At 51.0% G+C, this 19,113-nt stretch overlaps 1 protein-coding gene and 1 long non-coding RNA gene across 2 annotated transcripts in view; one reads left to right on the plus strand and one right to left on the minus strand.

Annotated features, from left to right (window-relative positions):
- Nucleotides 1-683: 683 nt before the first annotated feature.
- Nucleotides 684-19,113, minus strand: part of GALNT18 (polypeptide N-acetylgalactosaminyltransferase 18) — a 310,766-nt gene continuing 292,336 nt past the window's right edge. The window contains exons 10-11 of the mRNA XM_019729256.2: nt 14,195-14,359; nt 684-1,104 (exon numbers count right to left, since the gene is read on the minus strand). Of these exons, the coding sequence (XP_019584815.2) occupies nt 958-1,104; nt 14,195-14,359 (312 nt within the window). The 3' untranslated portion in view covers nt 684-957. The remainder of the gene's footprint in view (nt 1,105-14,194; nt 14,360-19,113) is intronic.
- LOC141572235 (uncharacterized) lies at nt 8,116-13,148 on the plus strand. Its single transcript, XR_012497516.1, has 4 exons — nt 8,116-8,247; nt 8,551-8,648; nt 11,105-11,176; nt 11,873-13,148. It is a non-coding gene; the product is annotated as an uncharacterized LOC141572235 (long non-coding RNA).

Genomic DNA, 19,113 nt, shown 5'->3' on the forward strand with positions numbered 1-19,113 from the left:
GAGGACACAGGAAGATGGCCTTCCACAAGCCAAGGAGCACCCGAGGCTACCAGGAGCTTGGAGAGAGGCCTGGAATAGATAGATTCTCCCTCACAGCCCTCAGAAGGAACCTTGATTCCGGATTCTTAGCCTCCAGAACCGTGACAGAATGAATTTGTTGTTTAAACCAAGTTTGTGGTCCTTTGTTACAACAGCCCCAGGAAACTAATGCACGATGCTTCATGGAGGAGCCAAGTGGTCTTAACAACTGGATGGGGCATTTGCTGGAGGCAGGTGTTACTGCCAAGAGGCTGGGCAGTGGACAGCTGTGATAGGTGAAGGTGACTCCAGGAGAGGGCAGGCTAGCCTGCAGCCCAGCAGAGGATGCTCCAGTGGCCAGCGAGCCATCCTGATTTCTGCAGGAACGAAGGACTGAGGCTGCCTTCCCGAGGAGGCACCTGCTGTGGGACAGGCAGAGGGAAGCTTCTCTCTCAAGGTGGGCCCCGAGGTCGCAGTGCCCTTCTTGCTGCTGTGGGCCTAACAAAGGAAGCTGGCAGCTTGCACAACAACTGTCTGCAGGGCCTTAAAGCCTCCTTTCTCAGGGACATGGAGCAGGAAGGGCAAACAGGGATGCCTACAAGAATTCCAGGTTCGGAGGAGCTAGGCATGACCCTCCACTGAGCACCCAATGACTACAAAAGCCCTTTTCTTACTCAATAGTATTTTATTGACAGTTATAAATATTTTCCATTTGTCCCCTATTTACAGTTGCAAAATAGTTTATGATATCATACCTTTACCCACCCTTCAGCATCTTTCTAGAAATTCCATGAAAATTGAATAGGAAATAAAAAGCTCTTTTGGTTGGCCCACTAACCTGATTCCCAGACTTCAAACAAACCCCGACAGACAGCAGGCAACTTTGCAGCAGGTGCTACACAGTAGCAACGGGGCAGGCGGGGGCGGCTCCCCGCACGGTCAGGACACTAGGCCCCTCAGGACGTTGGTGATGCTCCAATGCTGGCCCGAGCACTTCTGCAGCACCAGCTGGAAGCCGAACTCCAAGTCGCTATTCTCCTGCAGCTCCAGACAGCGCTTGGACTTGCGGTTCTGGATGGGGCCTCCCTACAAGCCAGGGTGGAGAGTGGAGTCAGAGGGTGTTGAGGCAACACGGGGAGATTTGGGGAGCCTGAGACTAGCGGCTGGTGGGGGCTGGGACTCTCTGTGTGTCCAGATGCCTCCAAGGCTACGGAAGGTCTGGGGTCAGCATTCCCACGAAGCCTCAGGCTCCCCATTTCGGATGTGTGGTGTCTTCCCTGAGACGACACTTGTACCTCGGCTTTCTTCACGGAGCCCTAGTTCTTTGCTAGGACAGAGACACCCCACCCCAATGTCTGTCTATCTGGCTGGGGTGTGGATGCTTGTTTGATCCTACAGCTCCTATCCCAGGGGCTGGGCCCTGCTCCCCACAGTCATGGCCTGGGGCCCTGCTCTGCAAAGCCTCGTTTCTTGGGACGACCTTATGATCAGCCTGAATTTCAGCATTGCCAGGACCAGGACTTCCTGATTAGGGTCCGTGCCCTCAACTGGACCTCTGGAGTCTCCAGTGCTGGCCTCAACCAAACACAGGCTCCTGCATACTGTCTATTAGGCCGCTGGAAATGCACGGCTTTCGCCCATGCTACTGATGTTCCAGAATGTTCTGTAGCCATGCACACCCAGTGTATTCCCAAAGATTGTTGAAGGAAGGGAAGGAAGTTTTGCTTCCCAAAGCAGCCCTACGGCAGCAGAGGAAATCCCCTATTTTTGCTTTCAGTGACATCCTTGCGGGGCTTTTATACTCTGGGACAGCTGGCTGTGTGCCCAGGCATCAGTGTTTGAGCATCTCTGAATTATACCAAAGGTGTGCTCTACTGGGCTCTGGATCCCAAATGGGCAGAACTGCTTGGCCTGGGTGGTGGTCTGTATAAGCGGGCCCCTTGCAGCTTAATGGTACTTGAGTATATGCTCAAACTTACCGTTTCCCCAGAACCTACTCTTTCTGTTTCCCATCTCAGCAATAACCTGGCATCTGTGTGGGAAAGGTGGGCATTTTCACTGATACCTCCACCTTCTCCCCAGCATCTGATTAGGTGCTGAGTCCTGTCAATTCCACCTCCGTCATATCTTGTGTCTGTCCCCTTATCCCTACCCCATTGTACTTGCCCTGGTTCGGGCTACCATCTTCTCTTCCCTGGACAACTGCATCAGTCTCTGCTCATCCCCCCTTCCCACCTCCAGAGGCAGGAATAGTGATCTTTCCAAAATGCAGTTTGGCCCGGAGGACAGAGCCCAAGCTCCGTACTGTACCCCTGAAGGCCTCCGTGGTGTGGTGCTGTGTCCCACTGGCCAAATTTCCCTCAGCTCCCACACCTTTTGCTGCAGCCACACCCAACTCCTTGTAGTTTTCTGAACCCATTTGCATTATCTCAAGGTTCCTGGACTTTGAACAACCTGTGCCCTGTGCCTGGGGTCCTTCTCCATGCTTCCGTAGCAGGCTCAGCCACAGTCACGTTTCAAGGCTCAGCTCCTGCCCCGTTTCCTCCAGGAGCATTCTCACCTCCCACCTGGCCTCCACCTCCACTTCCTCTCCTCCGGTCCACCCGTCTGGCTTGGCCTCTCCATCTGATTCTTTCTCCTTCTCAGCACTTATTGAACGGTAGCAGAATTCCTTGTCTTTTCCCCTCCAGACTGACAGTTCTATGTCTTATAAATTTCTGTGCCCTCAGCATCCAGCAAAAAGCCTGGCACATGATAGGTGATCAGTAAATGTGGGCTGTCATGACCCATGTAGGTGAGAAGGGAATCGGTCACAAGAAAGGGTCACCATGCTCAGGAGTTTCACTCTGGAGTGGCCGTGAGCAGGCCTGGCAGCAGGGAGAGGGAGGTCTCTGCCACTGCCCAGCTGCATCCATGCCCACCCCAGTGCAGAGCGCACTGTGAGGGAGGCAGAGGGCAAGCCTCTTCTGGAAGTCACCCTCAGTTGGCCACCACCATTCCCATGGCGACAACCGACATCTCAAGAGAACATCAAGACTTGTTCTCACAACCACCTAGGAAATCAGCAATGTCCACGGCAGTTGAAGAGATACCTCCTGGCGACCCAACATTTCTGTGCCCAGGTATGTATCTAGCAGAAAGACATGCACCTGAGCGCTTTCTGAAATGTGATTTGTAAAAGCTCGAACCTGGAAACAACCAAACGTCCCTCAATGGTAGAGTGGCTAACTGACTTGTGGTGAGCCCCACAATGGAATACTATACAGCACTGAAGATGAACAAACTAGAGCTCCATTCAATGAGGATGAGTCTCACAAATACAATGTTAGCAAAAGAAGCCAGACAAAGCACGCATACCATCCTACTTACACAAACTTCCCCCAAAGGCAAAATGAAACCACAGTGTTCAAGTCAGGATGGGGTTACCTTTGGGGACGAGGGGGTGGGAAAACGGCAGGAAGCAAGAGGGGGCTCTGGGATTGCTGGTGGTGTGCTATTTTCTGACCCGGGTGCTGTTGATATAGGCGTTGGCTTTATTTGATTACTGAGTTGAACATTTTTTTTTGTATGTATGTTTGCATGTTTCTGTATGTATGTTATTCTTCAGTTAAAAAAACTAAAACAAACCCCCCCAGCTCCCCAGAAGGGACTTTGAGTAGTGGGTGAAGGAGGCGGGGAGTGAGAAGCTGGATGGCAAAGGGGCCAGGAGTGTGTCTGTGTGTGTTGGGGAGGGGGCACAGGCTTCCCGACGTCCGCTGTGCGGGAGGTGGCCCAGTGAACCTCAACCTCTTCAGAAGCATCCAAGTGAGTAAAGCAGGTCCCTCCCCCATGTCTCCAGTTAGCACCCACTCTGAGCACAGCAGTGACTCACTACCTCCAAGAGCACAGAGACAACAGAACAAAAGGGAAACGGAAACAGGGAGCTCATCCTGGGACCACAGGTGCAGCCAGAGAGAAACCTGCAAGCTCAGGCCCTGAGAGGGCACAGGACCAGTGGCCATGGAACGAAGGCTCAGAAAGGGCCCTGGCGTCCCTCTGTTGGAAGAGACTTGGAAGGCCGACTCTCTTGCTCTCATTTGCAACCTGAACGGCCTCTACTGCACCCACAGGGCCCTTCAGCCCTACGAGGCCACTTGCAGGCACAAAGCGGTTCTGCCGAGGACCACTCTTCTCCCATTGAAGGTCCTTATCTCAGTAAGAGGACCCAGACTGTCCCGTCGGGTTCCCATACTTGGGTTGGCTCCTGCTTTTCTACCTCTTCCCTTCAACAAGGGAAGGTGAAGCCCATGTCCCCCCGTTCTGTGCTTTTAAACATTTCCAGTTCCTTGGGGAACCATTTTGTATACCTTTTCTATTCTGGTTGCCCTCCTTTTGTTTTGTGTCACTCAGCACTGACCATGAAGTACAGGGCCACCGCTTCATTTCCACTGGACAACAGGTTCTTTCAACACAGCCAGGCAATCGGCACTTTGGTGGCCCCACGATTCTCCTGAACCATGCTGGGATGGCTTTGGAGGACAGCCTCAAGTTGTCCTCTGAGAAGCTACTGTCCACCTTGGATCCCCATCCTGTCCCTCAAAGGCTGGACTTTTGGACCCAGAGACCTCCCTTGTGACACTTGCTCCAAGCAAGGCCAGTCCATTGCTCCGCCTGGCTTCTGTGTAAAACCTTGCAGCCTCCAGGCCTGAGCACATCTGCTGCCCACCCACAGGCTGGGCCATGTCACTAGGGCTTCTCCAGCCGGCCTGCAGCCTGCCAGCACCATGGTGTGTCCCACTCCACTGCTGGGAGTGGAGCTCAGGCAGGTCTGGAACAAAACCAGCCAGCTCTCTTATAAGGTCCGCTGGGGTTTCGGGTGGTGAGACGGAAAGGGGAGAGGGCTGAACTAGGATGCTTCTTTTCTGGTTGTCAGCTGTGTAGCCTTGGGCAAGCCACTCCGCCCTTCTGGGTTCCATTATCTCTCGGGCCAGATGGTCATTTCTGTCCTGATGACTGGAGGATGAGCAGGACAGATATAAAACCCCTTCATCAGCTATAAAACAATGGACGGATGTGAGGCTGTTCACAGTACCAGGGTGGGAGCTCCAGAAAGAGTGCAGAGCAAGCAGAGGGGGTCAGACCAAGAGTCCTGCCCACTCTGCTGAAGATTCTGACTTCAGCACATCCATAGGGGCTGGGCCAGGCCAGGCCTTGCCAACAGCGAGGCTGTTTCAGCAACCCCTAGACCACTGAGGTTTGGAGAAACTGGTCTAAAGCCAGCCCCCTCCTTTCCCGCCAGCCACTCAGGCACATTCTAAGCCTTCTGTGCGGGCACCTTGCCAAAGTTGAGGGAGGGAGGCGGGGGCAGAGGTCTCTGAGAAGTAAAGAGTTCCTTTAGGGACTCAACTATGACATTTCCCAGGCCCTACCCTGGCGTAACCATGCCCTCAGCACCCTAGAGAGGAAGTATGGTGACCCTGGGGCAGAAACAGCCAGTGTGGCCTCTGGGAAGGATGTGGAAGAAATGAGTGAGGCCAAGAGCAGGGGTGGGGTGTGGAGGGGACGCAGCCTCAGTGAGAGCATTTGGGCCCGTTAGGGGGGGCGGAGTGTGAAGCCAAGGACAGCTCCCTCCCTGGAGGCTCTGAAAGGAGAGAACTTTCTAGAACACAGGAGTAAGGTCGCCTTGGAGGCCTCGCTGAGCAGAGCCCTGGTATGCATCTTGGGAACACATCTGGGGAACTGAGAGAAGAGCCAGGCAACCCTTTGGTGCTAGAGCTGGCACTGGCCACTGGTGCTGTCTCCCCTCCTGCCTTCCTCTTCAGGCCTCAGCCGCTCTCACTGAACAAACTCTGGGCACATTCCGTTCACCACAGTTGCAAAGGAGCCTTGCTTCCCCCCATCCAGTCCCTTCCTGGTGAATTCAGCACGCCTGGGAGCAGCCTGGTGTTGCTACTATCTGTACCTCAACCTGCAGGCTCTGCACCTGAGATACAAGTAAGAACAGTTAAAACTTGCTTACCATGCGCCCAGCACTGTGCCAAATGCTTTACATGCCAATCCCATGTAATCCTCACAATAACTCTGAGAGGTGGAGATGCTAATTACCCCCATTTTATAGAATTGGAGACTGAGGCTCAGAGAAGTTGGGAGACTTGCCCAGGATCACATGGTCACGTTTTTTGAGGGCTCTCTGCAGAGACATGATTCACCCATTTATCCATCCATCAAGTATTTAATGAGTACCTACTGTGTGCCAGGAACATCAGTGACTAAACAGGAAAGAATCCTTGTCTTTGTGTAGACAATTCTAGGAGGTGGAGCCAACAATAAATTCTGTAGTATGTTAGGTAATAAAGTTGTGCACAAAAAGATAGAGCAGTGTTATGGACTGTATGTTTGTGTCCCCATAAAATTCATATGCCGAAGCCCTAATCCCCAATATGATGGTACTTGCAGATGGGTGATTTGGGAGGTACTTAGGTCATGAATGGGCTTAGTGCCCTTATACAAGAGACACAGAGGGATGACCTCTCTCTCTCTCTCTCTCCCCCCCCACCCCAACATGAGGACAGTGAGGAGGTGACCATATGCAAACCAGGAAAAGGGCTCTCACCAGACACTGAATCCACTGGCAACTTGATCTTGGACTCCCCAGTCTTCAAAAGTGGAGCAACAAATGTTTGGTGTTTAAGCCACACAGCCTATGGTCATTTTGTTACAGCAGCTGAAATGGACTAAGACAAGTAGGGAGTGAGGGTTCGGGAAGGGTGGTGAGCGGGATGCAAGCTGCCATTGTGTGAGGTGGCTAAGGTGGTCCTTATAAAGAAGGTGACAGCCGAGCAAAGACGTGAAGGAGGGAGAAGGAGAAGGCAGCCCAGGGGATACGTGGGGAGGGTCCCAGGCCCCCGAGCAAAGCTCCGGCACCAGCAGAGGCCTGGTGTGTTCAGAGAACAGAACCGAGGCCCAGAACAGGCAGAGCAGGCACGGGGGTCGGGGAAGGAGATAAGGCCCCATAGGTGAGGGTGGGGCAGGTGCTGTGGGCCCTTGTGGCTACTGAGCAGACTTTGGCTTTTCACCTGGTGACAGGGCAGCCATTGCAGAGTCAGACCAACAGGTTAACCAGGTCACTCTGACTGCTGTATTGAGCACAGAGTGTTGGAGGAAGGAAGGAAGCAGGGACACCGGTTAGGAGGCTCTTGTCATCACACCCAGGCCGGGGCAGCAGGCTCAGGGGGCAGGGGTTTGAGGCAGAGCCCCCGGCCGGCCCCACCCTCTGTGAGGGCACAGTCACTTGATTTACTGGTCTAGTCACCTCAGTTATTTGTGTAATACTTATAACTACAGGATCTGGGAACAATACTTTTAATTAAAGAACTTAAATAAGGGCAATTAAACCTGGCAGGAGAGATGCTACAGCACACAGAGAGCTTAATTGGAATGGAAACCAAATTAAATATGGAAACAGTGTTAAAAAAATCGAAAGCTGAACGTATAGAATGAAGAAGGCTAATAATAATTCCGAGAGCTGGTGTCCAGCCCCCAGCCTAGTTCCTTCTCTGGGCCTCTCTGGAGTGGAGACCAGAAGGGGCATGAGAGGCTGTGTGAGCGGAAGCCAACAGCATGGGACTCTGCTCTCGCCCTGCCCCTGGCTCTCCCTGACCATCACCCTGTGTAAGTGGCTGAGCTGTCCTAGGCTTCAGTCTTCTCATTTGCAAAGGTGCTGGAGCTCCGGGACACTACGATTTGGGGTCCACATGGAGCACGGGCCATGCGCACTGTGGCACGTGGACCCGCCATGCATGGACCCCTTGGGCTGAGGCACTGAGGAGCTGAGCCCAGATTACACAGCCATGCACTTCCTCTCTGCCTCAGTTTCCCCCAGTGTGTGTCTGTGGCAGCTGGGGTGGAACAGCTAGCACCAGACTAAGGAACCTGGCTCCTCCTGGAGATGCGGCTGGACAGATGGATTAGAGAAGTCCCAGAGGGCTTGGTAAATCTCAGATCACTGGGCACCACTTCCTTATCCAGCAGATCTCCGATGAGGCTGAAAATGTGCCCCTTTCAATTTCCAGATGCCGCTGCTGCTGGTGGTGGTGCCGGTCCAGGGACCACACTTCGGAGACCACGGACAGCCATCACGCTGTCTCTGGAAAGGGGTGGGCCTGGCTGGTCCCCTGCACTCGCCTCCCTGAGGTGCAGTACCTGGAGCAACTGGTCAGAGCTCAGGCTGGTCTCGGGTTTGCAATCAAGGTGCTCACGAGTGTTGTGTGTGGACTGAATCCTCTGTTGAGACTTCGCTGTTTATTTCTGAGCTCCCGTTCCACTCTCCTTTCTAATTAATTTTCCATGGGCAAGTGGCCTAGTGGGCTCAGGAGTTTCTAGGTTAAGTAGTTAATGATTAGTAATCAAATACTTCAAAGCATTGGTGGGGTGTTAGTGCTGGTTACAGAAACCTGAGATTAAGTCTTTTTGTAGAGGAAAGTGGTCTTTCTGTATTATGAATATTCAATAGTCCCTTTATTCAGTTAAGTTTGGTGTTTGTCCTTCTTCAAGGAGACGCATGTGTGCCTGAGTGAGATCTGCCTGGGATTTGCTGTGAAGGTCTTTTGGAGGAAGATGGCCCAGTGGTAATGTCAAGTGCAAAAGAAAAGGTGAAGGGGGGTTGTGGAGACCGTGGGATGGCTGGTGTCCTGAGGAGGCGGGAATCCGGCCAGTTCACACACACCTGCGACTGGCTTGGCAGGGAGACCCCGGCCCCAAACTCCCACTGCAGCCACCCACTGGTTTTCCAAAGGTGATACGAAGGCACCATTGCCTGGTTGTGTAAAGCATGAACCCGTAGTTGACAAGATTCCAAGATCTGATCTTGGACAAATTACTCAATCTCTCGGTGCCTCAGTTTCCTCACCTGTAGAATGAGGATAATTAAAGTACTTAATAGCCCCGTCATGGGCTTAAGTAATATTTACAAAAGCAGTTACAATACTACCTGGCACACAGTAAGCATCATGTCGATGTTTAATAAATACATTTCAAAGTCTCCCCCAGGTCTGAGCAACGAGGAGCTGAGCCCTCACACCTCGTCCTGGCCCCTGACGTCTGTGGGATGAGCAGGGGAAGGGGAAGTGCTAACTTCCACAAACTAAAAATAAGTAAGAAAACATTCAGGGCCTAAACAGAGCTTTGTCAGTCTCTTAAAACTGGACAATTCCACACTTGCCACTTCATATGACATGGGAATGAAAAGCTGTTTTATTCCAAAGCCGTAATGAAATACCCGATTATAGTCTTTTCTTCTCAGCACAAAAGGTTCTCAAAGCTGGACTTCCTGGCCGCGCCTGGGGCTCAGATCGGAGTGGGGGGGAGTCAAGGACTCCTCCTCCTGGCGTGCTGGGAAGTTCTTTGGCACAATTAGTGGTGCTCCCTGGGAAATGTGCCTTGCAAATAGGTCCTGTTTTGAGTGGCTTACTCATCTTGCATCAAATTATCAAATTAGACACCACAAATCAGAGCCATTTGTCCCTGGACAGGCGGGCTTGGCTCAGCCCTCAGCTCTCTTCCGGGTAATCTCCTCAGACTCTCGAAAACCTCTTCTCTCGCGGGCATTGATACACATCTCTGTTATTATCCTGGACGTTCCTCACTTGGAAAATGCATGGATGCTGCGTTGAGAACGAGGTAAGCACAGAGCTGAGGTGTGGAGACAGCCTGCCCGAGGGAATGCTGGTCTGTGTGCCCTTGGACTCCCTGATGGGCCTTGCCAATGTTCCCACCAAAGAACCCTGAGAGCCAAGGGGGTGGGGGCACACCCCAGCATCTGGGGGCAGCACGAAATACAGTCTGAATAGCCTGACAATTCATCAAAGCCTCCTGTTTTCAAAAATATTCATACAAATCTCTATTCTAGCCCATACCACACTCATACTTGTTTTAGTATAAAACAGCTTCACTTCCCTCCTCCAGATCTGGAGTTATAGGAAGAAGTGCATGTTTATCCTGTAACTGAGTATCCACTGAGCACATATCTGTGTAGGCCGTTGGGATACACTGCCACCTAAAAGGTCTTGTCCAACTAAGGCTTGTCCAACTAAGCAAGGTCTTTAGAGAGTTGTTACATGGATAGGTCCTTGAAATACTGTAGTACTATTTTTATTTCCTTTTCAGCATGCATGCGTACATGCTAGGAGAGTCAGCAAGGGCTGGGTTTCTTTCATCATTGGGTCTCCCATGAACCTAGCTCAAGGCCTAGCACAGGAGACCTTTAGTTAATATTTGTGAATTTTTTAAAATAAAAGACTCCTTCATTTGGTCAACAGCACACTGGGTCTCTCTCTCCTCTGTCTCAGGCTTTCCGTTAGCGTCTGGAGATACTGAAAGTATAAGACAAAGTCCTGCCCTCCAGTCTATTGGTTGACGGAAGAGAGGGGCATGGACTGAAACAACACACAAATTCAAAAAGTGTGATAAAGAAGACCCTCATACAAGGAGATCAGCTCACTTCCAAACTCATGGTGCCTTTTATTAAGGCAGGCCAGTGGGACCTCTAGGAGGAAAAAGCCCTTCCCAGGGTTGCTGTCTAACTTCAGCTTAGAATTACAGAATTTTGGGGTTGGCAAGCTCTTAAAACCATCCGGTTCAACTCCATTTAGGGCCAAAGCATCGTACATGCCTGCTGAGTGGTGCCCTGAGCCACCTCTTCTCTGCACCACCAACCTCGTGTCTGGATGAGTCCGACCATGAGAAAGCTGCTCTATAAATTGTCCTCCATTCTCGCCTCCCTCAGAGCCACACAAGACAAGCCTGCTCTTTCTTGCACAGGGCAGCTCTTCTGACACTTGAAGGCAGAGCTCAGGTCCTTCTGATGTCTTTCTGGTCCCACAGTCCCCACTCCTTCAACCGTGAATTCAAATAGAGAGATAGACTTTGAGGAAGTTGGACCTCAGAGGACACATCATTTGCTTAACCATTCAAAGCAATGCTGGAAGTGGGGACGGTGGATGTCTCATTGCTCCTGAGAGGCAGTCCAAATCTTTGCTTGATCGGTGTATTGCTGCAAAGTTCTCCTTTATAATGACCTGATATCTGCTTCATTCCTCTCCTTCCACAGGTCCAGGGGTCACTGACTAAATGCCTCTTCACTAATGCTGCATCACCAAATCCTAGAATCCTGCAAATCTCAGTATGTATTTTCCTCTCTGAAGATTGACAGTCCTATACTTCATGGATATGAATCTATAATCCCAGTAGGCAGTCAGTTTGGGAAATTCTTTAAACCTGGAGGAGCCACAAGCTAGAAAAAGCATGGAAAGCAACAACTACCACTTCTAATGTTAAGAACGTTTCATCACGTGTGGGAAGTGTTGGCTGTTTCGAGACAGATGCATTGCTTGAGAGGGACAACTCTGGCTGTTCTTCAAACCCAGAGCCTGGGGTGGTCTTGGATTAATAATTCCCCCCCTCACAATAACCTCCATTTAATTCCATCACTACTTCCAACAGACCGCTGAAATGCTTCTCAAAGTCTCCCCAACAGCTGCCTGGCTCCACGTCTCCGTGGCAAACAAGTGACCCCTTCTCTCCCTAACTTGCTTCCCTATCGGCAGCCTCTTTTCTTCCAATCCACCACACTCTGCTGCCAGAGGGACTAAGGCCCCATTACAGCAATCCACTGCTTGAGAAGCTCCCCCAGTTCCTCCTTTTGCTTTTCAAGTGAAGTCCCTACTTCCTGGCGTGGCTTTCAACCACCACCATTATCTGCTCCAACTGATTCAAATCTCATCTCTCCTGTGCCCCACTGAAAATTCTAAATTCTACCTACGCCAAACTTGGATTTCCATTCCTCAAGTGTGCACTGCTTTTTCTTGCCTTTGCCCAGGCTGAGCATCTACATGGAAGGTTCTCCCTTCCCACACCTGGGAACTGTCCTACAACTTTCAAGATCCAGATCAAACAAGCCTCGAATGTTCCCGAGTTCCACAGACAGAGCCCGTCGCTCTGGGCTTCCCGAACACTGTACCCTTCTCATGTTTGCTCTCATCATCCAGTTTTGTTGTGTGTTTACATGCCCATGAGCTCCTCCAGGGAGGAGGCCGTGTCTGATTCATGTCTGCATCCCTCCTGCCCAAGCCCCATGCTCCATAAATGCCTGATGAACGACTGAAGGAAAGAATGTTCATTATCGCAAAATTGCTCATTGGAAGCCTGAACTTCAGCGTTGCCAAGAGATGTTTTCGTCAAACACGTTTTCTCCGTGTCAGAATCTAATGCTGTCCTGATTCATTCTGAAGCATTGGAAATTCAGAAGAGCTTGCAAGGGTCAGAGAAAAGGCATTTTATTTGTTAAACAGAAAATCAGGGTGTGAGATGGAACACTAAGATATGCAAATGCCTGTCCTCTTTGTAGGAGAACCTGGGAGAATCGCACTAGCTTATTTGGAAATTAATTCAGCCTGAGTGTCTGTGGAGTTTAAATGCAGCCCTCAGGAGAGTAAATAATGCAGAATATAAAACTGGAAAGGAGATGTGAAATGCACTAGCAAAAGCTCCTTTCAGCCCAACTTCTGTACCAGAACATTCTAGTTGGTAGAATCCCCAGGTAATTTGCAAAGATTAAAACCTGTTGCAAGAAAATTAGCCCGAGCACATGACTCTAATCATTTAAGAGGCTCCCAGCTTCCTCTGGCCTTGTCAACAGTAGCTCTTAACCAATGTGGGCTTAGGGACAGATTCCAGGTTGCTTGATACACATTGATCATGTTTGCATTAAACAAAAATTTCACATTTGTTAATTTTTAAAATATCAAGGAAGAGTGGCTGCTCTGGGTTTGCGAATAGGGATTCAGAAATATTATTTCCACACAGTTCTCTTGGTAGAAGGATCAAAGATGTGACTGCCAAAGCACTCTGGGAGTTTTAATTAGATGGATGCATATGAGTAAGTGGCTGAAGGCTGCCCAGTCCCCAGGGCTCCACGTGCCAACATGGCCTGCTTTGTTGGTCACTGTGTCCCTTCAAGCAGGTATCATGTGGGGCTGCCTGTTCAAGGCCATGTGTTGAGATGAGGGAAGGAAGGAGCTGGGTTTGGGGGTGTCTTTGCTGCGAAAAGACCCATTTTAGTGCAATTAGGGATGGAGAGATGAGATAAGGGCCAACTAGGGGCACCAAAGCATTGAGGTCTGCATAGGAGATGGAGCTGAGTCACCCCAACCCACAGCCTTGGGGCACATATGGGGAGGCTGTCTGTCTCTGACTGCTGGAAAGGAGGCAGACGGGCCTGCCTGTGGGCCTGGGATACTGAAGCAGCCCAGGTTCAGATTCAGCCAGCCTGTTGGAACTCTGGCTCTATCGCTCTTGGGCCATGATTTAATCTCATTTTTGTCATCTTTGAGATGGAGCTGCTATGCTTACTAACATCGAACTGCACAAGGTTGGACACAGAGAGGCCGAGACTCCACTGACAGAGGGAGCTCTGTTTCCCTGGTGATTCCGGAGCTCCTTGGAGGAGCAAGGCGTCTGAAGGGGCCAGGGAGCTTACTTGAGTCCAAGAACACTCATATCCGGGTGACACCAAGTCCCCAGAGTGACAGGTACCTGGCTGGGCCATGATCTCCAGGAGCTATTCCAGGACAGCCCTGGTCCTCTCCCCTTCCTCCTCTCCCCGTAAGCTGAAACAGACTGCCCTTCATGAATGGCTCCAAGACACTAACCTGTGTGGAGACTTCGTCCCCTACAGTGACCCCTACTGAGAGGAAGACAGAGGGGGTCACAGACCAGAGACCACCCAGCACTGTCTGTACCTGGGAGACTGGGGCTTTGTCTCCTGAGAAGGGGCTTGTGCAGAAGAAATGTGGGGGCCTAAAAGTCAGAGACCCAGGTTTAAATCCCAGCCCTGCCCCTTACTGTGTAACTCTGTGCAGGTGACCCCCCTCTGAGCCCGTTTCCTTATATCTAAAAATTAAATAAAATGGTGAAACAACAATGACAATAACAGTAATAATAACCTCCCTTGGAGCCAGTATTAGGAGTCAGTGAGCTAATGTATTGAAAACCCCATAACATAGTAAGTGCTCACTAAATCCCGAGCATTGGCCTGGAGTCCCAACCTCCCTATTGCGACAGCGTCCCTCTCCTCCCACACCCTCCCTGGCCTTGGGGCCCCTCTCCCCAGGTTCCATGCTCTTCCTGGGGGCTCTGTTACCTGAGAGAACTGCCAGTGCAGCTTCATTCTCTTGGCTTTGGCATAACTGCACTCGATGAGCCGCGGCCGACTGTTGACGTCCACCAGGCAGCGGTTGTCATCATCGTCGACAGTGGGGCTCAGGACGCCCACGTGGATCTGCTGGCTGCTCGTGTAGTACACGTTCTGGGGGTGGGGGGAGATGGGGTTAATGCTGAGATGGAGGGTAAGCGGGGCCTCTGCCCAAGCACGGGGCAGAGCTCATCATCCCGTGGCCTTCACGTATCTTACTGCAGTGGACAGGAAGCAACCCTTTACGTTACGACCCAGGACTGCCGATGGCCACAGGTACAGCTGAAACAAATCTTTCAAGAAATGAAACTTAGCCTTCCTATACGCAACACACTCTATTTTCTATTCTGTTTTCATTGAAAAACATTGGTCGAAACCTTTTAAATTGATTTCACCACCCACAGTTTAAAGAAATACTTCTTGAATCCGTTATTTACAGGCTTGCTGACTGCCTCCCTTCGTAAATACTTTGTGTGAGACACTGAATGTGGTCAGTAGCCAAAGAGCAAAAGACCCAGGCCACGCCCTCAGGGTGTTCAGAGTCCTGTGGGATGGCAGATGCGGGAGTGTAACAGGTAACTTCCATCCATACTAAGACTGGGGAAGGGGGCGGGGGGGACAAACTGTTTCTTAAAGGGCCAGAGAGCAAATATTCTTGGTTCTGCAGGTGTGTTGGGAGCTCCCCAAGACCACCGCTAGGTGTGATGATTTGCTAGGACTCACAGGACTCAGCATATAGTTGTAATCATCGATGTGATTTATTACAGGAAAAGGATACAAATCAAATCAGCAAAGGGAAAAGGCTCATGGGACAAAGGCTGGGGAAACAAGCGTCCAAGTGTCCTTTCCCAGTGATTGCAGGGGATGCACAAGATTCCCCCAGCAAAGAGCTGAGAACCTGTGTGAAGTGCTGTCTACCAGGGAAGTGTGTTAGAGACCAAGCACCCAGGGTTTTTATTGGGAGCTTGTCATGTAGGGGGCCTCTGCCTGGCATGTACCAAAATTCCAGATTTCCAGAAGTAAAGCAGGTTTTAGCATAAACCATACTGTTTATAGCATAGTGAGCCGCTCTTATCAGTGTGGGAATGGTGGGAACACTCCTGAAATCCAAGTTCCCAGACGCCAGTCAAGGGCCAACACTGTAAGCAGGGCTTTCAAAGGAGAGCAGTCACTGCTGTGTTAACTGCTCTTTGCACAGAGGGCCATACACTTGCTATCAACCCAAATCTGCTGCTGGAGCATGAACACAGCCATAGACAATACATAAATGAATGGCTGTGTTCCAGCCATGCTTTATCTACAAAACCAGGGGCTGTCCCGTGGGCTGTAGTTTGCTGGCCCTGGTGTAGAGAAAAGCCACACGACCCTAGGCCTTCAGAGTTTTCGGTCCCAACGAGGGCTCCGAATGGGCAGTCACAGGCTCCTGTGAGCTCTCCTTCACATTCCTATAGGAATGAACTCTCCCGCACCCCCATGATGAGGCCTCTGGGCAAATTGAGACACCACATTTCTTTGCTGTAGGTTAGAATTCAAGGCGGGCCCTCTTACTGTCTTGATCTATTCAAAAATTCTCGTTGGTGAACATTTTTGATTCATTCCAAACGGCAAAATGAAGTATTTCTTTAGGAAAAGAAGGGGTTGACGAGGACTTTTACAACATGGGTGAGAAGGGCAGTGCAGGCGAGGAGCGTAAGCAAGGGGTGGTCCTTCAGCGACATGTCCTCCCTGACATTCGGAAGTCCAGGGAGGAGGTGGAGAGACAGGCAGGGTCACGTCAGACCTAAAAAGAGACTCAGGCCAGGGTATCAGTCAAAACCTCAGCAGGGAGTAGATGGTACACTCAATATACGGGAATCTGCCGAGGGTGTAATAGACACAATTCTCAGTGGTGTGGGTGGGGTGAAGGGCATCCCTGAGGAGAGTAACACGGAGCTGTTACCACTCCTAGGCCCAAAGGGGTGAGAGGAGACAGAAGTTACTAGAACCTGTAGTTATGAAGAGAAAAGTTATGTAGAGAAGGTTGGCTTGTGAGAAGATCCAAGGAGGAAGGGTGGGGGCTAATGGTGAGTGGTGGTGAATAAATACCCTGACTCCCCCAACCCCACCCCACCCCACCCCACCCTGTTCTTCTACTGGATCAGCCCACTGGGGAACCCAACTGGAAGCCAGAGAACCTGGGAGCCCACTGAGCATTCCATAAAGTCAGCCTCGCAGGACGGAAGGAAAAGGATAAAGAGTGGGTCTGGAGGGACAAGTGGAACACACTCATTACAGCGAGGCTCTGCTCTCTAAAGTAATCTTACAAGTTACCAGGTTTGGCGAACCCACGAAAATAGACGTGAAAACTACTAAAGGTCGCTGACTCTTCCCATAACAGAGGTGAGGATCATAGCGACCAAAGTTCTCAGCAGAGGCCAAGTGTAGAGGGTCCAGCTTCAGTGTGGAAATGTGACCAGAACACAGGCCAGGGGAGCCTATTCAACACCTAAATCGGGTAAGAAGTGGGCTTCTCATCAGAATCCTGACAGCATTCGTTGTGTGGCCTGGATTTCCGGTTGCCCACCAAGGAAAGCTGATTACCTGCTGTAGCTGCCAGCTTATTGGAATCGGGGAATTTGATTAATGGTAAGTTTAGGAAATTAAATAGATGTGGTTAGGTATCTCATCCATCCATTGGTCCTCCATCCAACAACAAATAACCTCTAAGTTGGGTTCTGAGGACACAGAGATGAGAAAGCCATGGTTCCTGTCCTGAAGGAACCGACAGCCAAGTTGCAGAAACCAACGTGTTCAGGAAGTAATGGCCCTAATCACACTAATATAAGAATTGTCTCTGCTTCTTTCAGTCGCCTACCCTGACTCTTACTCCTCTGCAAAACAGAAATGAAAACTCAGCACCTCCAGAAAGCCTTCCCTGAATGTGCAAACATGTGGGGCCTCAGTCTGCCACCTGGGCTTCCTCCCAAAGGCGCACAGCTGTTCCTGCCCTTGGTTTGCACGCACCACGCTCTTTCCTCAAGACAGAGTATAGCTCTTAATCACCTTGTGTGCTGGGACCCAGATTTCCTGAGGCTCAGGAGTGGGGGTGCAAGATAGGGATAGTCAGGGAGCCAGCCACTACCACCCCTTCCTTCATCCCTGTCCATAAGGCCTGGCTCTTGTCTCCAGGGCAGGCTCCACAGACATAAGTGGCCACCCAGGTAATAGCTGAAATCAGTTTTATCCATTCAGCTGCTCTGAAGTGCTTGGGGGAGATGCGTGAGCGATGTGTGCACTTACTATCTGGTATAGCTGTCATCAGAGCTGTTTATTGCTCCAGAGTCTGGCAAAATCATAATAGGAACAGACAGTTGTTTGTTATTTAAAAAGCCAACAACAAAGTACACCGTGAGTGGTGTAAACACAAAACTGGAAGATCACAGGGAGATTCAGCAAAGAGGACTCTCGCGAGGCATTGCTCGGACACCTCAGAAGCCCAGCCAGTAGTGGATGGAATCGATAGATGGGCTGAACACAAAAGAGGGGAAACTGTTCCATACAAGATGCCCCACTTTAGTGCCTGAGGCCCAGCAAGCACAGCTATGCTTTCTGAGCAATGGGGAGCCTGGAAGGTTCAAGGAAGAAACAATTTAGAATTGTGGTTCTCAATGGGGGGTGGGGGGGGGACAGTTTCGCCAGTCAGGGAAGATTTGACAGTGACTGGAGACATTTTGGGTTTTCATGTGGGGGCAGGGGACAGGCTGCTACTGCACCTGGGGTAGAGGTCAGGGATGCTGCTGGACGTCCCCCAGTGCACAGGACAGCCCCTCACAGCAGAGAATTACTGTCTACAGTGCTGAGGCTGAGGACCTCTGACTTAGACTGCTAATAATAAAAGCTGAAATAATTTTAGCTCTCACTATGTGCCAGACGTGGAATGATTTACATGCTTTATCCCACTGAGTCCTAAGAATAATTCTATGGCACAGATGTTACTATTACCTCATCTTGTAGGCGAGGAGACTGAGACACAGAGAAATTAAGTTACTTGCCCAGAGTTGTGTAGTTCGGAGAATAATAGCTGAGATTCACACTGAAGCATTGTGACTCTAGAGCCGCACCTGTGACCTCTCACCTCACTCATCTATTCCCCTCAGGTAATTCTAGGTCCAGGGGCCAGGCTGGACGGGGAGAGGCCAGAGCCTGGGTTGGAAGCTTCCACTGTTATTCCTTTGAGCCCTGAGGGGGCCTGAACTAAGGGGGCAGCAGAGGGCTGGCGGGAGCTAAAAGGGCCGTAACAGCAGATGGTGCAAAGTACTAAGACAGAAACATCCCTCCTGTAACTCACTCAGAGGCGGAGGGCGAGCTGTCCTGCCTGTGGATAGTTTACAAACCCCTGGGGTGTAGAAAGGGCACCCCGACCACACAGCTCCTCCTCAGCTGCAAAGGGCTGATTCAGCTCATTCCCCACACAGCCCCATGCAGCTCAGCAGGGCTACAAAGCCCAGCTTGGGCTTTCATTCTGGTGCTTGCAAGAGAAAGAGAAAAATCATGGGCAAGGTGAAAGAACAAACACATCCGACTGTGGGTCTCACACCAGGGATATTTGCCTCTCCCTCAGGCTGGGGGTGGAGTAATGACTAACACCTAAGCTGGACAGCAAGCAGGGGGCCCACAGCACCCCTGGGTACACACTCCTGCTCTCAGGGCCACAGGAGCCAAGGCCAGGCAAAGACCCCCAGGGCCTGAGGTTCCCCTTGCTCTGTCACTTCATAGCCCCGACAAGCAAGGGCCCTGCAGGACACAGGTGTCCTCAAAATCCCTTCTCTTCCTGGAAGGCATGGAGGTGGGCCCTGCCTCTCTCAGAGGCAGGTATGGCCTTCCAGAAG

The sequence above is a fragment of the Rhinolophus sinicus genome, linkage group LG06 (genome assembly GCF_036562045.2).
Source record: "Rhinolophus sinicus isolate RSC01 linkage group LG06, ASM3656204v1, whole genome shotgun sequence".
NCBI classification, from domain to species: Eukaryota; Metazoa; Chordata; class Mammalia; order Chiroptera; family Rhinolophidae; genus Rhinolophus; species Rhinolophus sinicus.